Source organism: Oryzias latipes, chromosome 13 (genome assembly GCF_053564925.1).
Source record: "Oryzias latipes strain Hd-rR chromosome 13, Olatipes_Hd-rR_3.1".
Classification (NCBI taxonomy): Eukaryota; Metazoa; Chordata; class Actinopteri; order Beloniformes; family Adrianichthyidae; genus Oryzias; species Oryzias latipes.
The window spans coordinates 26256410-26277495 of record NC_136249.1 but is presented as its reverse complement, the minus strand read 5'-3'; the positions used below and the strand labels follow the sequence as shown (position 1 = coordinate 26277495).

Here is a 21086-nt window from a genome sequence, read left to right as displayed (position 1 = left end):
TCAAGAAGACAATGTTTGGATGTTTTGTGTAGGAAACAACTCAGTGTTACTGCAAACAATAGATTATCACATCAAACATGAAGCAAACCAACAAAATATTTTACTTTGCATTATTTTTATCCTCCAACCAGGAATTTTATTTGTCTTTCCAAGTCAATCGTGTGATATCATTTCACAAGATTTTATTTCATTACCTGTGCAGCACAAAATTTGAAACCCACAATGAAAGACTTCCAACAGTAAATTTTGACAAATCAGATACTGTACATCAAATTTATTGAACTTTCTACACATTCATTTGCCTTCTTATCAAAACATTTCAGGAAAGAATATTCATCAATTAGAAAAAGTGGTCCATTGTAGATGGAAGGGCCTTTCAGGAAACTTTTTCTGTCAGCCTGGACAGAAGTTGACATTACAAAAAGATTTATGCGACAGATTTCCTCTTCAGCATCTGAACGTTTCACGAACATGCAGTTCTCCACACCAGCCTCTTCCTCTCAGGCAGCAGCTTTCTGTTTATTGTGTTTTGCAAACCACTCATCGCTTTTGTCTTCTGCCATAGCCTGAAAAGAGGTTAATCAAGCAAAGAGCACAATAAAGATATTTTTTAAGACAGTAAGATTTTAAGCAAAGAGGGTGGAAAGTGAAAGAACTGCTACCTTATCAAGTAATTCATTTCCTTTAGGATCCACAGCAGACAGTTCCCTAAAGGCTTCATCTCCCACAAAGCAAATCTCATGGCCATCCTACAAAGAAAGTACTTTTTACCATCAGTTCTTTTTTTTGGGGGGGGGGTCCTAAAATCTTGTTTATTTTTGGCAGAGCACTTACAGGGTCAGCTAAAATGACCACCTCTACTGTGGCTTTTCCAGGAGTGTCCAGTGTGACCAACGGAGTGAGGATTTTTTGGTTTTCCTTCTTCATCAAGGCTTCAAGATTTGGTAGCTATAAAACGAATAAATAAACAAATGAAAAAAAGGAAACGTTTTCAAAGATATTAGTTAAATGAGGAAAAATCTTTAGGTCATGCCTATATTCTAATCTAGGAGAGACATTTCACCTCCTCTCGTGGGCATGAAAACGCTATTCTCCCAAACGCAGTTCCATGGTCAACGGTCCCACCGACATCACAGAGCTCTAATTGACACTGCACAAACATTAAAAACAAGAAATATTCTGCATGGGTATAATAAAACATAATACAAGTCATTCAAGTGAAAGAAGAGGACGACATTGAAAAGATGCCTGGGGAGATTACATCAGAAGACTTCTAGATGTTGGATTGGAATGATCTGGACTAAATAGTAGAATATACATTTTGGACTATTGAGAGTGAATTGGAATACAACAGTTATCATTCATTTCACTTTTTTTGATGTTGTGAGTTTCATTTCTGTGGCACTTTGCAACAATTTTGGTCGTAATCTGGAGCTTTCTAAACAAATGGAGTCAAAAGCTGAGGGTCCGTAGCTGTTATAGTATTTTGGCATAAAGTTTCATTCTTTGACTCACTTGAGTGTCTGAAAACCCCAACAGCACCGTCTTCTTTTTATCATTTCTATCCATGACCTTCATTCCCAAAAGTGTTTCCCAGTAGTGAATTGATCTTTGGAGGTCTGACACTCCCAGACAAACCTTCTGAACAGGATCTAAGGACAAAAAACAAAAACAAAAGTATTATGAGGTACTAGCTGCTGACGTGATGTTAGATCATTATACTCAGGGTGACAAAGCTAACATTTCCAGTGCAACAGAAATTGTGAGCGATATCCAAGCCATCTTGCCGTACAGTTCTGAGCCAGATGCCAGCTCAGACAAGGAAAACTATGACGAACATGGGTCTATCTGTCTGTATGTGGATGCATCAGAGTGGAGCAGAGCTTGTGGCCTGCCAAATGTAGCACCTACATCACAACTACAAGCATTTATTTGGTCTTTGCAAATACTCAGAAATTCAGACATAATGAATTGTGGTTCTGGAGAAACCCACCGTGTGGAGGCTGTTCTTTGTCAACAAGATAAAAGGGATACCCTCCAGGGGCGTGGGTCAGGTACAGGGCCTCCTCTACTTGTGTCAGGGGCCACCCGAGTCTTCTAGCATTGCTTACAGCCTGGCTCGACTGCAGGATAAGTCCCTAATAAAATACAGATGACAAAATGGTGCTCCAGCAATCTTTAAAGTGAGGAAAATGAGTACTTTCACTTAAAAATCTATATTTACATTTATAATTAAACAACACATTTATCCAAAGTGAAAAAGAAAAAGGACATGCAAGGTAAAAAAACCTGCCTATTTTGAAATAAGAAAAATGTTGGAGTTTCTGTAAAAAAAAAAAGGGGGGGGGGGGGGGGTTGGAAAGATGGTTTCTGATATTTTCTGTTCCTGATGTTGTAGAGTACAAGTCTGCACATCTTTCACCCACCATGAAGTCATTCCCAAGTTGATATTCTCCAACTCCATAATTATATGTCAGCTCAGCAACGAAGTGGTTGTCCTCTGGACCATAGCCAACCATTGTCTTGCTCCACTTCCCATCATAGGGGCTAAAGGGGAAACAGATAAGAGCAGAGTTAGCGTTATTTAATAAGCAGTTGTGCAAGAAAAACACAGTTTAACTAATCTAATCAAGAGCGTTTATAACATACCCGTTGCAAGTTGCTTTACAGCCTTCCTCAAACTCTTCGTGCCTTAAAACCTAAAGTTATTCATAAAATAACAAGAAAACATGAATGCAAACATGAAAGGAAGAAAAGTACAGTCAAGATTGTGCAACAATTTGTATGGCATGATCATGATTTGTGCCGTTATCATCAACCGGCGTTAGATAATTAATAACTAGTTGCTTCAGACATATTTGTGCCCCCAAATGCAGCGCAAACAAATTACCGTCATGCCCAACACTTCTCGATAAAACGTGGCTGTTTTGGTTCGATCTCCTACTTTAAAAACAAAATGCAAAGCTCGTCTTAAAGCCATGTTTGTTGTCAGATGTAGGAATCTCCAACCTCCGGTGCGATGAAGTATCCTGAATGATCGATTCTATCTGCTTTTGATTGGTAAGAAGATACCAACTTCACACGTTTTTGCTTGTAGGATTCTTTTTCTTTCTTTTTTTTTTTTTTTTTTTTTTTGTCCTTATTAATTTATGTAGCAGTCTAAAAATACCAATACAGGTCGGTGAAATCACTACAAGTAAAACACTTAAGTAAATACACGTTCACAAATGCCTTGTTAGCACCCCCACCCTGTCCGATAAGTGGTATCGCCCAATGATTTATATCACTAGAGGAGACGCGCCCGCTTGAGAAGCCTGGCCGACGGTGGCGGAGCGCGACGCCATCTTGGTGAGGTCGACGACGCCCACATGACAATGATTTGTATTGCTTTTAGTGGCGTCTAAGTAGCTTTTATATACTATAAATATTTTTACATTTATATATATTTATACATATATGTAAATATATTATTTTTATATATATAATATATATATTGATACTAGGGCTGCACGATATGAGGAAAACTTGCGATATGCGATATTAGTGATCAATATTGCGATAACGATAAATTTGCGGTAAATAAACAAATAGAAAAATAAACAAAAACATCATTCCCATTTCATTGCAACAGTTTAAAAATTATACTCCAAATGACCCTCATCGACATGGGGGACAAACGTCAGGGTGGCTAACCCTGGTCCTCAAGAGCCTCAATCCTGTCTGTTTTCCAATTCTCCCTAGACTGCTCGATAATGATAACCAAAATCAGGTGCGTTCAGTCAATCAGGATGTGAAATCACTTGAGTCAGCCAATCAACAGCAAGCTGGTTAAGGAGAGCTGGAAAACAGGCAGGGTTGAGGCTCTTCAGGACCAGGGTTAACATAATAGGCCTCCATCTGATTGGTCAAGAATGGGAAGGCGTCCATCTGATTGGTCAAAGCATAAAGGGATTTATTTGATGTGTTAAATGCTTCAAGCTGCTAGAAGATTGTTTTAACACATTTTGGGTTTGCGATTTATTGCGATATTCGCCGTCTTTTGCGATATGCATATTGCAGAGCTGGATATTGCGATAACGATAAATTTGCGGTATATTGTGCAGGCCTAATTGATACATCATTTGTTTTTGTTAAAGAAGAGAAACAGTCAGCCTTAAAAGCTCAAAATTTAATGAAATGCATTGTTGCAGGACTTCTTACAAATAAAAAAATTATTACAAAGAATTTGTAAAATAATTTCTAAACATTTAGAAGTTTTAAACCTTTTTGACATGTACTTTAAATTATTTAGAAAACCCAACAATAAGTCAATAATAATAATAATAATAATAATAATAATAATAATAATAATAATAATAATAATAATAATAAAATAGTAAGTCAATAAACAATAAATAAATAACAAGTCAATAAATAATAAAAAAATAAGTATTTATTATGATAACAATAATAGTATAAATATTCAAAAGAAGTCCAAAAGCGAAAAATAGATTTACCCTAAAAGAACAACAATAACAAAAACAAAGAAAAACAATAGATTTATACTGATTCATGTGAATGATCAATTTGTGTAACACAGATGGTATGGTGTTGGGTTTCAAGCAAACAGTCTGGCCTCTTATCTAAATGTGTTTCCACAAATGTTTTGAACATAGCCAGACTGTATTGCTAGTTGGTTCCACAGTGATCCATCTGGGTTAGCTCTTTTGATAACTAAGATCCACTTTTTCCTTAAGTCTGAATCCATTGGAAAACTGCAAGAAAAGTTCAGTCACTGAGTCAGAAATGTATAAATCTGTATTACTATAATAGCCTAGTATGCTGTATACAGGTTTAGCAAAATAAAGTGTACATTTATGTCGACGGCAAATTCTCCGTACATCATGCAGCATGTTGATAATAGCCCTGCAGCATCATGCATGTCAACATGTGTATGATTAATGAAGCCCCTGCAGCATTAATTGATGAAAATTCCAGTACTTACCTGTGAAATGATATACCTTCCTCCTTCATGGACTCAGTTCTCTGATTTCGGCAGTTGAAACCCGCACAATGAACTGGTATTATGCAAAAAATGTGTTCACATGCATGCACTGCAGTAGTAACTTGACCTCATCAAGATGGCGGTGCTCTCCTCCCATGAGGAACCACGTGATGTCTCCTCTAGTGAAACAACTCATTGGTATCGCCTAACCTTGGCGACGTCTTTTCTCGCGAGACAATTTGAAAAACTTTGTTAAAACAAAACTCGATATTATTGAGTCAATAACTTTAAACCATGAGAAACACTCAGTAGCTTGCAGAATATATTAAATAACTCGAACATGATCGATTAAACTCTTGAAATTTCCTATTAAAATGTGACCAGTACCAGCCAATTTGCACTTGATGGCAATAACGAGCACATGTAGCTTTTTAGAAAGAATAAAAAATAAAACAGAAGAAGACTAGCAAAAAAGAAAAAATGGCGGCCGTCATGAGAAGCATGGTTTGCCTTTTCCCCAAACAGCTTCTTTCAAAAAGCTGTGGCTTAATAGTGGAACCAAGACGTTTTGTCCGCGGACTGAGGAGAAAACCTGCCAAGGTTTTATTTCCTGAACAGCAGACGGGTAAAGTGGTGAAGCCAGCCCCAGAGAGCGATCAGACTGCAGTAAACCCACAGAGGAAGAAGACAAATGTCACCTCTGCGACAGCGCAAACGGACAAAAAGAACCCTGTGAGGATAAGAGATGATGCAGATTCGACTGTGCAGCATCCCCGGGCTGCTGGCACGAAAGATCAAGTTGATGGGTTGCGCTTTGAAAGGGCTTCTCAGGGAGACAAAAGGCTGGCGTGAGTAAACAAACTCAGTGGGTTGGAGAACTGTTTGGTAGATGTTTGGATGGCCAAATGCCTCGTTTTTTATTTGACAGTCTGGTAACATTAAAGTTGGTTACTGGTTTCAGTTGAAACTTTAAAATCAGGACGAAGGTGACCAAAAGCTGCATTTCTGCTTGTTTTCCTACAAGTCCTGCTCTGGCATGTTCTGTCTAACTCTGGTTCTGATCCTGGTAATCAAGGCAAATATTTCTGGAAAACATGCAGACACACCAGCCTTTGAGGTCAAGGGTTGTCCACCCCCGTTTAAAATGAATGGGTGTGTGTGGAGAGAGTGGGGTTATTCATGCTTTTTGTAACCATAATCTCTGGGAATGTCATCTAAGATGCCAGTACCTCAGCACTGGTCAATTTTTCTTTGTCTTGTAAAAACAATTCTGACAGTTTCCATTTACATTCACACTTTGCATTTTATTGAAGTCTCATTTTGGATGCGAGGGGTTGAGGGCATTCTGTGTGTTTTAGAATTGGATTTTTAATTGTTTTAAACCTGTAAACCACTTTGTGTTACTGCTTTATGAGGAGTGCTTTGTAAATAAAGTTTGACTTTGAATTTGAAGTATCCACAACAGAACCAGTTCAGATGTACTTTGTGACTTAAATGTGATTTGTGACCAGAACTGTTGTCCGTGTAGATAATCACTGGCTGCCTCTTGCTGGCTTTCAGCAAAGCAGAAAGTGCCGTTTGATCGCTACAACCTCAGAGGGTAGTTATGCAATTTGATGCCAACAATGAGGAGATTGCTGAACTAACCGTCTGGGTAACAAGAATACATTGTATGTTTAGCAATTTCACTTAAAAATTTGTTTCCTAATATTGCCTCTATTGATAGTATTGTTGTCCAATTAACCAAAATATGGTATCTTTTTAAAACACTATCACGCTCCAAGTTTCAAATTAAAGCTATATATGCTTTTTTTTTTATTCCAATAAATTCTAAATGGCAAACTATTGTTCATGGCTGTTCTCCACATGCTTGTGCTGCAGGAAGCTAGTGAGTGTTGCTCGGTCCAGGACATTTCGGGAGCACCAGGGTAAAATCCTCCTGGAGGGCAGGCGTTTAATCTGCGACGCTCTGCACGCTGGAGCCATGCCGCAGACGGTGTTCTTCAGCACAGTGGATCGACTCAGAGAGCTGCCCTTGGACAAACTGAAAAGAGCTGCGTTGGTGAAAGTCAAATTTGAGGAGATCAAACTCTGGTCTGACGTTGTGGCGCCACAGGGAGTGATAGGTATGGGTCAGTCAGTTCTAATGAACAGACATTCTGAGTCTTTTTTTTCTAACTTAGAAACTTTGATCCGCAGCAATATTTTCTCGGTCCGACCCGTCACGGCTGAATTATGCAAACAAAGGTCAGTCGGTGGGACTCTCTCTCATCTGTGACAACATTCGGGACCCTGGTAACCTTGGGACGATGCTCAGGTGTGCTGCAGCTGCTGGTTGTAGTAGCATCCTTCTAACAAAAGGTATACCAATGTTTAAAAAAAAAAAAAAGTTTTACTCTGCTTGTAGTTTTACTAATTTGTCTATTATTTGCCCAACAGGCTGTGTGGATGCTTGGGAGCCAAAAGTCCTGCGTGCTGCAATGGGTGCACACTTCAAGCTTCCCATCTATCCTAACCTGGAATGGGGTGATATTGAAAACCATCTTCCAGCATCTGTGACTGTCCATGTAGCTGACCACAACTGTGGCTCTGAGACGGAACTAGATCTGTTGCAAAAACCTACCAAAGCAGGAGACTTTGGGTGGGTCAGCTCAAAACCCAATCCTAAAAATGTATGTCATGAAGAATATAACTCCGACTCAGATTCTGATGACGATGGACTGTCAGTGCCCAGAGTGGACGCCAAAGTGTACTACGAGAACTGGGCCCAGACACCCACTGCTCTGGTTATAGGGGGTGAGACACACGGCCTTAGCTTAGAAGCAGTCCAGTTAGCGGAGAAAACCGATGGTCTCAGGCTCTTCATTCCCATCGTTCCTGGTGTCGACAGTTTGAATTCAGCCATGGCAGCAAGCATCCTTCTGTTTGAGGGCAGAAGACAGCTGTTGAAAGTGCAGCAGGCATCTGGAGAGAAGAGGAAAACTAAAGCTCAGCGGTAGAGGATGTGACTTATTGTAATATTTGCTTTAAATGTCAAACATCTTAAAACCTGTTTTGTAACAAAAATTAAAATCTTATTTAGTTCAAGTATTTTTCTCATCTTTGGGATTTTTAACTCGTCTTTTTTTTGTTTTTACTAGATTGTAACCACAATTTTTTGTTGTATTTAAAAAAAAAAATTAAATATCAAGACAGCAAAAAGTCCCCTTTGGCAGTTTAAATGAATGAAATGCATGAAACGAACAAAAAGTTTTTTTATATGTATATTAAAAGTAATGCATTTTTTTTCTGTATTAGGATTTTTGTCCTAAAAACAATACTTATTTCTCACCTGAATAAAAATAAACAGTGATAAATGTACTAAATGGTCATTCAGTAAAGACAGATGTCGTTCTTAAGGAATAAAAATAACTGATTTAAATAACTGATTTTTCTTAAATTAAGAATGTAGAGTCAAATCTTTGATTTTTTTTTTTTTTTGGTCCAAAAAAGCTTTTTACCAAATCTTACAAGACGGTCAAACATTTTAGAAAGTGTGAAGACGTTGGAGCCTCAAGAGGTTTGGAGAGTAATCAAAGCATTGTAATGCACAAAAAAAAAAAAAAAAGCGTTCAATATTTAAACTTCCTGGAAAATTGTGTGGCATCTTATTTCTGAATAAAGCCTGTTGAAACTCCTTGAACAATCTTTGAGGATGTCTCTGTTCAGAAGAAATTTAAGATTAAATGAAACTAAATCATGAGGTTAGCAACCACCTGTTCTGCATTTGATGCTTTTTCAGATTGGCTTCACAGTTACCCTGCACTGTTACCCTGAAGCGATTCAGAAGGAGCACAACATCGGTTTTACCTTCTTTTAATTTCAGGAGTGTTTAATAAGAATTTAAGTATTCAAATTCTCAGAACAAAGAATGGAAAAGCTACAATCCAAATTGGTTGTGGTCATTTGTAAAAGTGCAATGACCTGGTTAAGAAATAACAGGTGAAATATTTGTGCACTTTCAAAATAAAGTATTATACTATTGGAAAAAAATAAATAAACTGAGCCCCTAAAGGGACATTGAAGTAAAATAAAAATTAAAGTACTGGTTCTCTCCTGCGCATGAGAAAGTATTTGCTTCTAGTTTTTTTTTACTTCTGTGTAAGAAGTCTCATAATAACATTTGACTGAGCTTTAAAACCTTTTCAAAGGCCCCTCTGACAATGGAGAGAACGCAAACTTACCTTTTAGTTTTTTTAAATCAAAAGTAAATCTGGTCTTGATGTGTTTTTGATTACTGGTAGTTTAAAGAAATTGCTTAACATGTTTTTTCTTTACAACTTAGCAATGAAGTACGTTATTCAGAATAGAAGTGTTTTTCCTCATAAAGTGTCAGGTTTCTCCTTTTTTTTTACAATTAAAAATCTAACTTCCTCTAAGTAAGCAGTTCAACTGGATCAAACAGAGCGTTTGGGCTTGTCAGTGAAATTCTTTTAATGAATGTGAAATCATGCCAGCAGTAACAGAAAAAAATAAGGATTTATACATTCAACACTTCTAAAAATAATATTTCTCCAGAAAAGGCGTGGCCCTTTTTTTTTTCTTAAATAAGGGGACCTTCATAGAAAATCCTCGTAAAGATCAAGATAAAAACCACCATTAACCACTTCCTGGGGATGACGTCAACTTGCATTCTGATGCACACAACACATCGGTTACTGGTCCATTGAAAGCAAGCAGAGGGATCTTTTTTTTTTTTTTTTTAAACTGTGTGCTCCTGTTGTTCTGGTTTATTCAAATAGGTTTAGATGATCTGCACTGTGAATTACGACTGTAAGAATGCCTTTTATTCTGCTTTTGCATCATTTAAAAGCCAAAAGTTATATGATTTTTACAAAGAAGAAAGCAAAGAATGAGCTTTAGCAAGTAGGTCCGCTGGGTTTTCTAGAGTTCAGAAATGCTACAGTGTACAAAAGAACATTTTTTTTAAACTTTATATATATATTACTGTAGGGACTATAGTTAATGCAAGGCACCACAGGAGAGAAAAAGGACTCCATGAAAAGAGAAACATGGTCAAAAAAATGTTTAAAACGTCAGTAAAAATGAGACTTTTGCTTTAACAGTCCGCAGTGGGAGGCGGGTGAGAACACTGGAGGGGTTAAGTGAGGCGTTTGAACGGGCCAGGGCTGGATGATGAGCGAGTCCCATGCTGCGTGTCCAGTTTGTTACTCGGAAGACCGCTTTAGATGGGCTCCGGTTTGAGCTTTTCAGCCAGGAACTCCCCGACGAACTGCTCCACCACGGCCGGCGTGATCTCCTCGACGTCACGGACGTACTTGGCACGCGCTGACATGTCCAGGATGGTGAGCAGGGGGGCGGCCTCTGGGAGGTTAGTGTAATCCCGCAGGGAGTCAGTCATGTCATCCTGTGGATGAAGAAGAGGAAAAATAAAAGTGTGATGTCATTTGATGTTTTAGGGGTGGATTATTGTAATATAATCTGAAATATTTTCAATTATGCATCTCTGCAAAACATACCTATGATAAGTTAACTTTTAAAAAGTGTTTTCCAAGATAAAAAAATGTCAAATTTCAAATTTGGGTCAGACTATTACTAAATATCTAAGGTCCGGTGTTTTATTAAGGAGACTTTCTATAAAGTCTTGCATTTTACAACAAATATTTGTGAACGCAGACTTACCTACAACAATAATTTAATAAATGAGCTTGCAATACATTATAGGGGTTTTGGTTAAATGAATTTCCTGCAGACGTTTTCTTTTTTCTTTATGTAAAATGACGTCAGAAAGCCCAAACAGACCAACAAAACATTTTTGTTACATCATGTTTATCTAACTCTTGTGGTATCCTATGACCCCACCCTTACATTGACATGTTCTCCCTACCATGACAAAGGTGGATAAAGGTGAAGAGGATTTCATGTAATCCATGGACACCAGTGAAGATCACAAATTAGTGAAGTAAAAAGGTTCAGAGCACTGTTTAGTGGGTCTAGATGACCCAACTCCCAATGTTAAAGTGCCTAGGATAGCACAAGGGCTAATCTGTAGATTTCTTTTCAACATCCATCTAAAGATTTCTCAAGAATAAAAAAAAAATGAAAATGCTTTAAGAAAATATCCCAACATATTATTGTAACCTAGATTTGTGCGCACCTTTAACTAGTTAGATATCTGCTGTGCTGTGCTGGTTTGTGTTGTGTTATTTTCTTGAAAAGATAATAAAGTAAAATTACAAAGAAATAAAAATGCTGAAAAGGCCAAAAATTAAATAGCAACATTTTACATTTTAAATGTTTGCCTGAAAAAGATCCACCTGTAATACAGTTTTGGATGCAGAGTAGAGCTGACCTGCTGCACAGTAAGACAGCACTTAAGAACAGCCCCCCCTCCCTCATCATCCATGCTGACACAGCTTCTGAACACCTAACATACATGGCAGCCAACAGCTTCTCTCTGAAGGCTTTCTTTAGAAAATCCGGGCTCCTTTTATGACCCCCACAACCGTGAGATTACTTTAGGGAGTGCAGCTCTGCCCAACACCGTCCACATTAATGCATATGCTTTGAAACAGCCGTGGAACTCATCTCCTTGCTGCCATCCTGCAAGGTAGCCGGCTCAAGACCAGACCTGAGAGCTTCGTCACACGCATCTCACCCCCATGAAAGACGGGACGCAACCAGGTGGGGGGGGGTCCAGAAGCATCCTGCTTTTCTCAGAGCTGACTGGAACATGGGGATATGCAGGCATGAGATAAACCCATGGAGAAGTGTATTCAAGCTAATTTGTTCAGCTAAAAGTTGGGTGTCACATTTTTCCCTTCAGCTAAAACCACATTTTTAAATGCAAAACAAAAACTCAGCTGCCAGACCGCACAGTTTCTTTTTTCCCCCCCGCATTATCTTTAAATAAGCATCTGCAAGAAATCTTCTAGGCTGCTGAAAAGGTGTATTTTTTTTAAGTCATTGTACTGTAGTCATGTGGTGTTTGAAAACAAATATATGTTCTGGTTTTAACAATTTTAACACTTATCAATTTTGTTTTTTTATGACTCATGCACTTGAAATGTAGCAAACATTTCATTATGATTTCCTATTTTTAGTGATTGAATTATGCACTTTTCATGTATTATTTTTTATGTATTTATTTTGTTAATTTAATGTCAATTTTTCGTTTAAATGTATGAATAATGCACAGACCACAAAGCACTTTTTAAATATCAGTGAGAATTTTTGGAAAATTGGTTTCAGTTTCAACTTGGAAAACTTCTGCAGCTACTCTACCTGCTTTCACAAAGATCTTATTTAATTTATATAAAACATATTTCATGTAATATGCTCTGAAGAGTGTGTGAGTCTATCAAACAGCCAATATTTGCATATGTTAAGGTCTTCTATTTTTCAAGATATCCAGCTGGAAAAACGTGCAGGAAAAACAAAATATGGTCACAAAAACAGGTTATCAAAACTGAAATTCCACCTGACTTTCATATTCACAGGACCTGAGTTCCCCTCAGCTCAGTAGTGGAGCCAAGGGCTGAGGGAGGCTCAAAGATTTAAAAAATCTGTTTCATATGGAAAGGATTGAGTGCAAAATGCTCGAGTAACCTTTTAAGGGCCAGGAGGTGGCGCTGCAGCAAACGGCCCTACTTCTGATGGAAGCAGCGCAGCTCCAATAATGTTAACATCATTAGTTGCTGATTTAGATGCCAGCTTGAGTTTAGAGAAAACAAAGCCAATGGTGGAGGGACTGTGGGGGAATTTGCTGCTACATTTGATGCTCAACCACCCTTTCAGTCAGGTCTGTTCTCCCAGAAAGCCAGCAATTATTCTTGTAAAATAGATGAAAATGCACAGCCTTCTTGCAATTTCATTAAAGGGCTTCGGTGGTGCACAGTTCCCAAAAGGATAAGTATACTAGGAGGTCTACTTTGCAAAAGAGCCAACAGAAGAGTGTTTATTTAGTACAAGCTAACAGAGTAAAGCCCATTTTATTGCGCTGCAAATTAAAGATTGACCATCTAAAACTTGCAAATGTAAAGCTGTCACTAAGCATCCTGACTGTACCAGGACAGCCTTTAAACTACAGATAAAAGCCTTCATCTTGAAGTCCCTTTACAACCACATCAAGCTAAGCTTATAAGATCACCTGAGGAGGCAGGGCAAAAGAAAATAAATAAAAAAAGACAGACAGAGAAACTTCACAATATTTTACTGTGGCCTTTCAGGCTCCTCTGATATCAGAAGATGTCATCTATTTGTCTTTTTGTGCAAGTCTGTGTGAACTGCTGCTTGTGAGGTGTAGCCATTCTGGAGGTCCCCTCCTTCTGCAGTTCAGGCCTGAACCAAAAAAAAAAAAGAAAAAAAAAGAGAGACAAAGGGTCTCTGCCCACTGACGCCGCACACAGCTGCGATAAGGCTCGCCACGTATTTACGTGCTGGATCACATCAGGATCATCCTGATTATTGATGCCCTGTGAAATGCCACAGGGCATCAATAATCAGGATGAACCTGATGTGCTCCAGCCATCTGATGAGCTGATATAGAACAAACCTGCTCAATCACTCAGCAAAGCTCTCTAGAAAAAACAGACAGCACTTAGACCGCATTAGACCGCATCCTTTACTGAAAAAAATAAACCCACATCTGTTACGTGTTTGAGGAAAAACAGACAGAATGACACATATTTAACGAGACATTAAGACAACTGCTAAAAATCAGAAATATTGAATTTATGCATTTAATATGTTAAAATATTTTTAATAGAATACATTTTGACATCAACGAAACCAACTTTTTTTCCCCATTAGAGGCTGATTTTGTTACTCTGGTTAATCTAAAGAGGGCGACCAAGAATTTTTATTTCCTGTGTAAATTGACATTACTAAAATGTTTGAAAACTCAAAGCTTCAGCCTTAAATTTAAATATTTCTTTGCTACACTCAAAATCCCATAAGGTCGATATTTCTCAAAATATTTGCTGAAAAACTGTTTTAAACAGGATTTAGGAGGGGGGAAAAAGTGGGCTCACCAAAGTCTGGAGGATAAATCTGCTAGGGAGCATGGATGTGGGGATCAAATGTCTCTGCAGCCCGTAAGACTTGCTGAAAGCTTTGATGTACAACCGCTTGTGTGAACCTCGTGGTGGCGGACGAGGAAAAGCCAAGGGCTGGAGAGGAATGTCACAATTCCGTGCAATTATTCCCATGGTTACTTAATCAGCTACACGTGGACACAGTTATATGGAGTTAGAATCCTTATCACAGAAACAAGGCCAGCAGGCTAAAAATATGAGGGTTATTGTGTTAAATATGGTAAAAGAATAAGCAAGAAATGTGAGATTTTCATCCCCAAAATAAAAAAAAATACATTTCTATTTCTACAACATGTGCTTTAAGCATGTAGCACAAAAGTAAGGATTTATAAATCGTTTGCCTGGCTTTTTTCTTTTCCAAGATCTTGTTTCAGTCAGCTCAGCCCATCCCTCCCCAGAGAAACTGTTGTTACATGGCCACAGAAAACCCAGCAGCTGGTTTGGCAGCAAAGCCTGCAACAACCGGGGCGAAACCGGGCCAAGGTGAAGGAGTCCGGGCGTGGAGCCTGGAAGCTTCACTGACTGTCTGTAACGGGAAGGGATGTCCGACCGAGAACCCAATCTGGAAAGAAGCCCTGATGGTATTGTTGTTGAGTAACTCTACCTGCCTGACATGGATGTAAAAATGTATGGTTTTCAACCTGTGCTACACTAAAAACAAAGCAAATGTAGCCCAAAAAAAATAAAAAAATGTATATATATATATATATATATGTATCACAACAGCGCTCAGCTCTCTGAAAGCGTGCTCACTGTGGGTGTGGATGCAAGTGACATTTCAAGGTTGATGGTTGAGCGGGGTGGATAACAGCACATGTGTGAGCCCTGCGGCCGAAATCCAAGCTTGTCATTTAAACGAGTGACACAAGACACCAGCGCTGCTCTCCTGGTCAACAGGGTGGGGCGATAACGGGTGGGGGGGTGGGCGAAGACCGGGTAGGTGGGGATGAACTGGTAACCATGTCTGATTTCAGCAAACATGGAAACTTCTATTGGCACCAACATGAGGTAAGACTGAGCACCTTCAGGTTCATCCCAAGCAGGGTTGATGTGGGAGGAGAAACAGCATGGCGGGGGGGGGGGATGTTGATAGAGATGAAGCTTCAGGGAGCTACACCCCCACCCCACCCCATCATGACAGGGACACAAGGTTAAAATGTGGGCACTGTCTTTGGCCAGATGTCATTACTTAAGGTTAAAAAAATTCAAAGGTAGATGTTTTAGTTTAGCATCTTTGAAAGAGTACAAAGGTTTGTTTTGTCTGAAAAGATTCTTTTACCATCATTTTTACTCCATTTTCTTCACATTCTATTGTTCCCACACAACCAGAATCTTTTCTTTAAAGAAACCCGAGTTCAGTAAACTGCTGCTGTTCAGTCTCTCTTTTTTTAAATCTTTAGGCAGTGGAAATGTTTCAGGTGCACAACATCAAAAGGCATGAGTCAAGGTTCTGAAATGGTATTCTGGATCTGAAAATAATCCAGGCAAAGAGTCGCATATGAACAGAGACGATAAAACTCTGCACCACAACACAGTTAAGGCTTACACAGGAGAAGCATCTTTGAACAGAAATCAACAACAACATTTGGCATGAAATCGTTATACCTCATTGTTAAATCCTTTGCTTTTTTTTACTCCAGTCTGATCTGACTAAAATTTATAATCTGACTATAATTTGGATTATTAGATGGAAACAAATAATTGCAGCACATATTTAAAAATATCCTGTAGTTTAAGTTCTGGTTTTGTTTTTCTGCTGCTTCCCTGACAGAAGCTTCGAAAAGTGGGCCAAGTTTTTTTCATGCTTAGGTGTTTCTGTGCACAAGAAGAGAATGTCAAAGCAAATCGGAAATGTTTATGTATTTTGCTGTTGCTGTTCTAAGTTACTTTAGGCAGCTTATCTCACCTCTCCAGCCACAAAAAACAGGAGCGGCGTCTCCTCCTCCTTGGCTTTGTATTTGGCCATGAGCTTCTCTGCGATTGGTTGAATCAGCTCCTTGGCTGGCTCCAGCTCACCTTCCTCTTCAGCATCTGAATAAAATCACAGCAAAAAATGATAAGATTAAAAAAATATTTAAAGGAGGAACAACAGAGGACGCACGAGGGGAAAAGATAAAAGAGAAGTTGCACAGATGGTCTCCATCTTCTTCAGTGGACCTCAAAGCTCATCTTTGGCTCAAACATTTTTTAACGTCATTGTGTATTCCCCCGTTCTTTAACTATTTTTGACAGGAGCCAGCTTTGCTCTTTATTCCTGCATGAACTTTATTTGGATACGGGTTTATGAAACAGTTCTTAAACCTTCAGCGTCAGTGTAGAAAAAGATCCCTTCACAACTTTTTAAGCACAAGAGTTTTCCACATGTTGCTCCACACACTAAACTGCACTTTATTTTAGCAAAACCACATGCAGGCCTGCGCCACATTCGAAACGTCGGCTTTCTCACCGACAAACAGGACAAGGCAGGGCCCCTCGTGAAGCTGTACGGCGTTGGACTCGTTGAGCTCCAGCACGGGTCTGGGGTGCCAGGGGAAGAGCCGGCACTCCGGGTCGTTCAGCACCTCCACCCGGCCCTGACGCGTGACCACGTGACCCTCTGTGTCCAACAGAATCAGGGTGGGAATACCTGAAGAGATAACGGATAAAAAACAGTGTGATGGGAGAGGAAGACAAACAGAGGAGGGGAGGAAATGGGCCAGAGTGTGGGAGTTAGTTTGGGTCATTTCCTTCAATTATCGTTTTATGCTGCAGACGTTTCCCTCTCCCACTTGGATTTCATTTGCCAAGAGGAGATTTTTGCTGACTTAACCCCCTGTAGCTCAGCCTGCTTCACCTCTGATGTATTTTGTGGGAACGCTTTGAGGGGATTTTTTTTTTGCCTTCATCATGTTTGTGATTGCAATGCCTTAACCTTGTAAACAGCTTTATCAGAAACAGATACCATCAGCCAGCAAATGGTGCATGAGTCAGGGTGTTCCTGTCTGCGCATGTGGACTGAAGTCTGCAGGGGTGAGGGCCATCACGGACTGCAGAGGTCTGAATGCAGGGGGGGGCAGAACTGACTCGTGCTCAGAGCATTCCTCACATTCCAAGCAGGACAGACTGAGAGCCAACATCATCCACAGTCATCTGCACACGCTCAGAGGGGAACATGAGGACTGTACTCCTGCAGCCAGCCAGACTGTACACTTCATAAAACAGCCCACATTCCTCAGGTTGTGTGGGCCTGATGCTGGAACTCAGCAGAGTTTCGGGTTGTGACACAAAAACCTGCTCGAGATTCAAGACAGACACATTTGCCTAAAAAGAAAATTTGTTGCACCAATTTTGACGGTTTCTTGGAGTCTCATGATGCGTTCACACTGGGCTTGGAAATGCGGGTTCAAGCAACCGCTTCCAATGAAAAGTCTAAGTAAACGCGTGCATAAGCGCGTTTCGGGCTTTCACGTTCAAAACTCTGGTGTACACGCATTGCTGTGCACACTTTTAAGAACTTTTTCAGGCTCTATGTACGAACGTGTTCATGACCACTGAACGTGTGCTGAAAGTTAAACCAGTTGAACTTTGACTAATCAGGGACTCGGATTAGGTAGTGACGTATAGGTGGTGTTCTTTTCAAATTTGAAAAATGATCACGAAAGAGAAATTAATAGTTGCAGTTTGTGCCCAGCTGGAATTATAAGACACTTAATTTTTCATGTATCGGAATAGAGCTGTGAATGAAAAAACCTGAAGTAAGTTTTGCACCACTTCAATATTTCATCCTCAGCCTCTTCAAACTGTGAGTTAGAAGAGGTAGCTAATCAGGTAGCGACAGACCTGAGTCAATACCATAAGCGCTATGAACCCACCCCACATGCCCGGTGTATACATTGCCTAAATAGCCCAACAACCTATTCAACATCTAACAAAGGAAAAACTGCATATTTTTCAGCCTTGAATTTTTTGCCATATTTAAGAATTCTAATTTAGTTTCTCTTTCCATGGATGTTGAGATTTTGCACTTGTAAAATAAAGCTATGCATGGTAAGCAATAGCAGTTAAGATGGAGGTGATGGATGTGTCTTAGATGTGGATCTGTAAAGATCCTACAAGAGTCAATAGTGATTGGCGAGAGTGGTTGCCATAGAAACAATGACTCATACCAACTTGGACCAATGCCTGCTTACTGACGTTGTCTGGTTACAACGTGGCGACATCAGCATCACAAAAAATGGCAACAGAATTATTTTTATTTGTCGGAGCCAGAAAAGCAAGTCATTTTCCAATTCTCATATACATTCAGTGAGTCAGTAAGTCACCTACAAATCCTCACGACTAAACAAGGGCAATAGGCGTTTCAGTCTTATGCAGCTTAAAGCTGGAACAGTGAATTTGTGTACGAATTGAGCTATACCAATAAACTTGCCTTGCCTTACAAATCCTCATGTACTTTTTGATTTTTGAAATGATGCAAAGGCTTCCAAAGAGGTGCCTCTGTGTTGTACCTTGTATTCCATAGAGTCTGTTAAGTCGTGATCTCCGAGCTTCATCTGAATATGGTACAGCCAGCCATGGCATCTCACTAAAGTACTGCTTAAAGGACTCCTCTGACCTGCAAAGGTCAAACGGAACATATTTCAACCACATTTGTGAATAAAAAAAATGCATTATTACCTCTGTCACATCCAAACTTGGATTGTTTCATCACCTGTCAGCGCTGACAAACACAATCTCAAACTTGTGGCCAGATTCTTTTATGGTCCTGTAGGATTCCACCAAGACTCGGGTCAAACTGCGGCATGGCGGACACTGCAGACAAACAAAGGAATATAAAATGGAGAATTTTTTTTGGGCAGCAGCTTCTATTTAAGTCACTAAACCGTACAAGCTGCACAACTCAACATGTGAGAAAGTCTTTAAAATAAGATCAGTAAAAGTGAACATTTGCCATCCCACAGAAATGGCTTTCATTTTTGTTTTCTCATTTTCTCAACTGGATCAAAGTCAAGCAACTGTGTCATTAAATGTGTAGCAGATTTCTAGCCACAAAAGGAAAGCAAAGCAAACTGTAATCACAAGACAGATGTGATCACTATCACAGGATTGCAGATTTGCTGCTTGTTGAAGTCATTACCAGACTGTGAGCATCTCTTCCATCTATAATCCTGATGGCATGAAGACTATTAGAAAACTGAAGAAGCTTGTTGGTAGAACTTTATACCATTTTGATAATTAACAATGTATTTTATAGTATGTTCATACTTGTTATAGAGTATGAACCAGAAGTTTAATAGGGTTTCACACTGTAAACCAAAAAAAGGTCAAACACGTTTTTAATACAGGCTATTTCAGGTACCTGAGAGTCTGAGTTACTGGCAAGTTGTAAATGTAAAATGACTTTAATAGAGGACAAATTTGCTCGAGTAACCAAGAGGAATGTGGTGTTCTAAACGCTGGAAATGAAGTGCTGTAAGGGCTTTTGTGACTTGCCCTTTTCAGTTTCAAAGCATTTGGGACTAAAGCCAGCAAAGTCAGGCATCGCCAGTCTGAGGAGCCGCGGCTCTGGCAGCTGCTGAGCTGCCTGGTCCAGGAGGGACGAACTGCATCTCATCAGCAACAGTCCGCTTGTGGTTTCATAAACTGTCAGTGAGTAGTGACCCCCACCTGCCATTAGTGAGCAGGCGTAGCAGAGAAAGACAAAAGCTTATTGCCACTGGGGGTGTGGCGGTGGAGGGACCAATGGCAAACCGCTGTTAAAGTAAACAGACGCACACAATGGTCATGTCTCGCTCTTATCGTGGTGCTTCCTGCTTTGCCCTTTCCTCTCGTCAGTGGCAGAGCTTTTACTGGAAGGTATAACCCTGGCTCTTCTTTTGTTCCATCTGTGCACTCACCCAGTGCGCCGAGAAATACACTCCCACGTAGTGTCCCTCCAAAGAGCTGCTGTCTGTTGTCTGCCTGTTGTTCCTGAGCAGAGGCCCCGCCACCACCTCCACAAACGGCTTCGGCCCCCAGGGGAACTCAAGGCCTAAGAGAGGGAAAGAGAAATAAAAAAGGGAGGAGGGGCGGGGGGGGGACGGAAAGGGAAATAAGAGATTAGTGCAGCAGCTCCGCTTTGAGCTCAGTTCGACAGCAGGAAGCAAACAGAGGAAACGTGAAAATTCAGAAGTTAAGCAGGTGACTGTTGAAGATAAACGAAGGCACAACGAACACCAAAATATCCTGTTTTTGGTGTTTTCAACATGTTCTTGTGGCATTCATCTCATGATGGAAGACGTTTAAAAAAGAATTTAAGATTGAAACTGCATTTCTGAGTATTCCTTTATACAAATTAGGATGAAGCAAATCAAAATTTTTTTCCTGCTCTGCTCCATTCTGATGCACTTGCAGACAAACAGATTTATTCTCCTTGTCTGAGCTGGAATCTGGCACAACTGTACGGTTGCTTAGCTCCAAAATTGCAAACCGGTTTTGTTGCACAGGTAATGTTGGGTTGGCGTTGTGAGGGGCCTTATGCTAGCAGGAGAGAGTCTAAACAAAGGGATGATGGGATATCAGCAGAGGCTTACATCTGCGCCAATAGTCGCGCCCACAACTCAGAGGTGAATTTCTGATGAACTGCTGTCGCTCTGCACAAACTATATCCTAGATGCATAATTCTAATTAAATAACCACAACATAAGAAAAAGGACTAGTGGAACAGAGGATGCAAAGACTCACATGTGGTTCTGGAAATGCACACCAGAATCACAAACGGTTTTGATGAATCCTCAAAGCCAACTAGAGCTGTCAGAATTGCTTTCCTCCAGCTCTCTTTCACACTTTTCATTTCCTTTTCAAGGTATTTTCCATTGTTACCATCCAGCACTGGAGATGCATTGGGCACCGCCAAATTACTAAAAGCTTAATAATAAATAAACCCTTGTGGGGCTGATTCATAATGGTCTCTTTATGTGAGTGCAGCAGTCTAGGGCTTCATTAGGATGGAGTGACACGTCTGCACTGCGCTGCCCAGGACTTTCATT

General features: G+C 39.9%; 3 protein-coding genes across 4 annotated transcripts in view; 1 reads left to right on the top strand and 2 right to left on the bottom strand.

Annotated features, from left to right (window-relative positions):
- Positions 1–98: 98 nt before the first annotated feature.
- glod4 (glyoxalase domain containing 4) lies at positions 99–3265 on the bottom strand. Its single transcript, XM_023961791.2, has 9 exons — positions 2891–3265; positions 2650–2699; positions 2427–2547; positions 1994–2138; positions 1516–1652; positions 1064–1150; positions 835–948; positions 663–749; positions 99–566 (listed from the first exon to the last, which is right to left on the bottom strand). The coding sequence occupies exons 1-9, from the start codon at positions 2978–2980 to the stop codon at positions 501–503; spliced, it is 897 nt and encodes a 298-aa protein (XP_023817559.1). The 5' UTR covers positions 2981–3265; the 3' UTR covers positions 99–500.
- Positions 3266–3300: 35 nt separating this feature from the next.
- On the top strand, positions 3301–8669 carry mrm3a (mitochondrial rRNA methyltransferase 3a). 2 transcript variants are annotated; one of them, XM_023961790.2, is made up of 4 exons: positions 3301–3348; positions 6866–7110; positions 7184–7345; positions 7424–8669. In XM_023961790.2, exons 2-4 carry the CDS (start codon positions 6969–6971, stop codon positions 7981–7983), a joined length of 864 nt encoding a protein of 287 aa, XP_023817558.1. In that variant the 5' UTR covers positions 3301–3348; positions 6866–6968; the 3' UTR covers positions 7984–8669. The 2 variants fall into 2 exon arrangements, with proteins under 2 accessions (XP_023817558.1, XP_023817557.1); XM_023961789.2 differs by lacking the exon at positions 3301–3348 and adding an exon at positions 3529–5832.
- Positions 8670–9432: 763 nt separating this feature from the next.
- Positions 9433–21086, bottom strand: part of nxn (nucleoredoxin) — a 53214-nt gene continuing 41560 nt past the window's right edge. The window contains exons 3-8 of the mRNA XM_004075327.5: positions 19956–20089; positions 18770–18870; positions 18567–18673; positions 16526–16705; positions 15986–16110; positions 9433–10391 (exon numbers count right to left, since the gene is read on the bottom strand). Of these exons, the coding sequence (XP_004075375.1) occupies positions 10209–10391; positions 15986–16110; positions 16526–16705; positions 18567–18673; positions 18770–18870; positions 19956–20089 (830 nt within the window). The 3' untranslated portion in view covers positions 9433–10208. The remainder of the gene's footprint in view (positions 10392–15985; positions 16111–16525; positions 16706–18566; positions 18674–18769; positions 18871–19955; positions 20090–21086) is intronic.